Source organism: Morone saxatilis, unplaced genomic scaffold, assembly GCF_004916995.1.
Source record: "Morone saxatilis isolate NCDOM2014 unplaced genomic scaffold, NCSU_SB_2.0 Contig9, whole genome shotgun sequence".
Lineage (NCBI taxonomy): Eukaryota > Metazoa > Chordata > Actinopteri > Moronidae > Morone > Morone saxatilis.
Genome location: NW_023340268.1, coordinates 8029658 through 8033462, shown reverse-complemented (window position 1 = coordinate 8033462; position 3805 = coordinate 8029658). Strand labels below are relative to the sequence as shown.

Below are 3805 nucleotides of genomic sequence, written 5' to 3'. Positions count from 1 at the left end.
GCTAGGCTAAGCTAAGCTAAGCTAAGTGCTAGCTCCGCGGCTAACTTTCAGTTGGCGTTTGGAATGGTAGAGCGCGGCGCGAGCTCCTCGGGACATGGCAGCGGGAGCGGGAGTCGCGTCAGGCGGCTCTCTGGAGTCGGCGTTAGACAAGAAGTTTCAAAGTGTCACGAATACGATGGATTCAATTCAGGGGCTTTCGACGTGGTGCATCGACAACAAGAAGTACCACAGCCTGATAGTGCGACACTGGATGAAGTGTTTGAAGAAGTGTAAGTAGCTTTAAGTTGTTTAACGACGTGAGCTGACGGTTTAACTGACGGTTGGTTGTTGTCTGTTAGGTTGGGCTCAACGGTGGCCGTGTGGTGTTATTATTATTATGTTTTTGACTTTCTGAACGGTGTATTTGCATACATCAGGAAACAGCGGAGTTCAAAATGTGCGCTTAACTCTTATTTTACCCTGCCAGCAGCTAAAATAGATAATATTGTATTGTTTAGATAGATATACTTTATTTATCCCGAGGGAAATTCAAGTATCTAATAGCAGACAAAATACAAAACATACATTAAACTAAAATTAAAAACCCTAACCTTAAGACTAGAGTTTAAAATAAAATGCTAATAAAGGAGCCTGGTTAAATGGCGACACTGTCAGGTGCTTTCAAAGTGGGATTATTTCTCGCTTTGAGGAAATATTTGTTTAATGTTAATTTGCCGACATGAGAAACTTGAAACTCGTTAAGGGTGTTGTTCAGAGCTGGATTAAAAGGTCCAGTGTGTGACATTTAGGAGTATCTATTGGCAGACATGGAATATAATATTCATGTGTGTTTTCCATTTGTGTATAATCACCTGAAAACAAGTTGTACACCTACAGTAGCCCAGAATGGACAAACCTGAACACTGGTTATAGATTATTAGATAGAGATTCACAGCCTGTTGTCATTTCCAGGTTGACAAATACAGACAGGAGCGATGTTCAGCTTGTTTCATTGTTTGGTTAGTTTGTTCAGTTTATTGATTGGTGTGAAGGTATTTCTCCAAAAGTCACATTGCACACCTTCGGTCTACACAAAGACGTGATTTCAATGCGTTTATTGTTTCATTTAAAACGTAATACATGTGGAAGTATAAAGTCTGTGTCCTCCCAACAAGGAGATTGTGCTCACTGCTGTAATGTGCAGGGAAGTTAGTGGAGGTCTGTGCTTTCTGGGGGGGGTTAAGTTTGTGAATTCGTTCTATATTTTGCACCAGTAAAGTTTAGACATCCACTGGGAGCCGCGTTAATTCAGGTGGTCTAATCCATTCAGTGTCGTATTGTTCTGCTGCTTAGGATGTAGTCATAGTTAAAGTAATCTCCTCTTTTGAAACTGTGTTGGTAACAGTTGCTTTGTTGTTTATTGACAGTCAGGGTTTTTAAAAGTGACTTTAAAAGACCATTTTTACTCGTATTTTAACAGAGTAACAGAATCTCCTGCCGTCCGTAAACGATGCACTCCTCTTCAGTTTGTCCTCTGCTGACTTATAATAGTTGTACTTGGTCATTAAAGAAAATAACTGGCGGTGCTGCTTTTTAATGTTTTCCCTGGTGTGCTGGACAGTAGCAGAGGGAGCGATAGAAAACACATTAAATAGAGTTGATATCCGTTAAAATAAGAGACTGAAGCAGATGAACTTTCTCATTACTTTCTTAAGTAGGAGGAATTCAGCAGACAGTCGGCAGTGCACTTTATTATTATTATTAATTATGGACATTTTTCTATTACAGTAAAATGATTTTATATCTGAGATCACTTGTACAGCAGCTAAATTACCAAACAAACACTATTCTTCTTTACAAGTTAAGAACATTGTATAAAGAAGTTCCTGTACTGAATATTTTAATAGTATATAGTTCGTACACTGTGTACGATATTACAACCAAAACCACACTAACTGTGTTTCATGACAGAATATCGGGACACAGCTTCCTCAGCGTTGTACTTTATGACTTTAACACTTTAACACGAGCTGTCGGGTTCGATTTGTAGGTTTAACTTTGTGTAACTTTGTGTGTTTCTGAAAGTTTGGCTCTGGTTTCTTACTGCCGTCAGTGTGTGAATGTATAAAAACCTTCTTGTTGCTCTCGGTTACACAGCTGTTTATTTGTTTCCTTACTCAAAGTAAAGCTCGTTGCTTATTAAGATCTGGTAACATGTGACTTTTCTGCTTTATTCACTACAATCATTAATCGTGGTATTTAATAAGCCTGGTGCTTAGAGTAATCATTGTCAGAGTTCTTTGAAAACTCGGTGGACAAGGTCAAAACAGAAAATGAGAAGGATATATTTTTATTTATTAAATTAATAATTAAACTGCATATAGCTGCTTTTATTATGTATTTATTAATACCACTTAAATGTGTTATTAATATGTTAGAGCTGCCCGACTGAAACATATGTCAGTCTATTGACAAAATGTTGATTGTTTTATTTATTTATATTTATTGTTTTTAAGTTTATATAAGTTTTAAAAGTGCTTAACCTTCGTTGTTTCCTGCTCAAAATACGAGGCAGTGTTTTCAGCTTTATATAACTGTAAATTAAATATCTTTGCATTTGTTGAACAAATAATATTTAATATAATATTTGTCTCTGGAATATTGTGACTGTGAATGTTCACTGTTATTTTATATTTTTAGATTAAACAATTAAGAAGTCAATTGACAGATAAATTGATGAATAATAATAATTATAAGTTTTTGTTTTTCCTATAATTTCAATATAAAGGCCTCTGCTAAAGTACTCTTAACTGTGTTACTGGGGCATATTTCACACACTACAGGGGTATTTGAAGAGTAGTTATGTGGAAATATGTAGAAGATATTGTTTGTATTTCCTCTTCTTTCAGCCACCGTCGTCACATAATTATTACTTTGTTGTTTTCTGCTTGTTGTCTGTTTTAAAACCACGTTGAAGTAATTAAAGTCAGTGTTGAACATGAACATGTGTGATATAGATTAAATTCATACTGTTGCACTTTCTATACTTTTTATACCGCCCACCTCCAGTTTTACTTTAAATAACTCAAAATAAGAATAATTAGATAGTTCAATAATAACCTTTAGCTGTAACACTTTTCTACGTTGTTTTAATTTAAATATCTGATCGATCGATTTACAAACACGCAGAGAAAAGACCTCGAACTGCACTCAGCACTTACATGTGTTAGACAGCTTTATTGCCTACATGCCGTTATGATGTGGTGAACTGGAGATGTGTCTGGTGTCTGCCATAGAAACAGGTTTTGGTTTAGTTATTAAGTTATTTATTATTATTTAGTTATTGTGGGAACGATCATTTTTGCCTCACAAAGGGAATTTTTACTGAAAAATACTATTAAAATCACGATGATGTTAAAATCTTTGATGTCTTTAGAGCTGCAGTGCTTCTTTATAATCCTGTTTTCTCACACGTTTTACCTTTTATCAAAAAATTGCAGCTTCCACCTATTTGCATATTTCCACTTGGCCATTTGTGATTTCAACAATATTTTAATTAATTGTGCAATTGTGTCTTTATTCTGAGCACTCGCCCCTGTTGTGATTAATGCAAAAACCTTCTTTTTTTTTATGTTTAAATGAATTTTTGTGTTGTTTTGATTTTCCAAAACCATTAAAGTGTTTTCACATCCACCGTGGAAGGAGTTTTATTATGGACCTGTATGTTTCGCTGTTAGACTTTGACTTTCCTCCCAAACTCCAGGAGAGCAGAAACGTTTGTTAAAACTCAGAGGTGACCTTCGACTTCTCTTTATTGATCCTTTTG

General features: G+C 35.6%; 1 protein-coding gene across 2 annotated transcripts in view; it reads left to right on the top strand.

The window, feature by feature from the left end:
- The window catches only part of rprd2a (regulation of nuclear pre-mRNA domain containing 2a), a gene marked incomplete at its 5' end in the record, with an annotated part of 16584 nt that continues 12779 nt past the window's right edge, over positions 1-3805 (top strand). For both annotated transcript variants that reach the window (XR_004797497.1, XM_035681229.1), the window contains 1 exon segment: positions 1-269. Coding sequence is in view for 1 of the 2 variants with exons in the window: in XM_035681229.1 (XP_035537122.1) it covers positions 95-269 (175 nt within the window).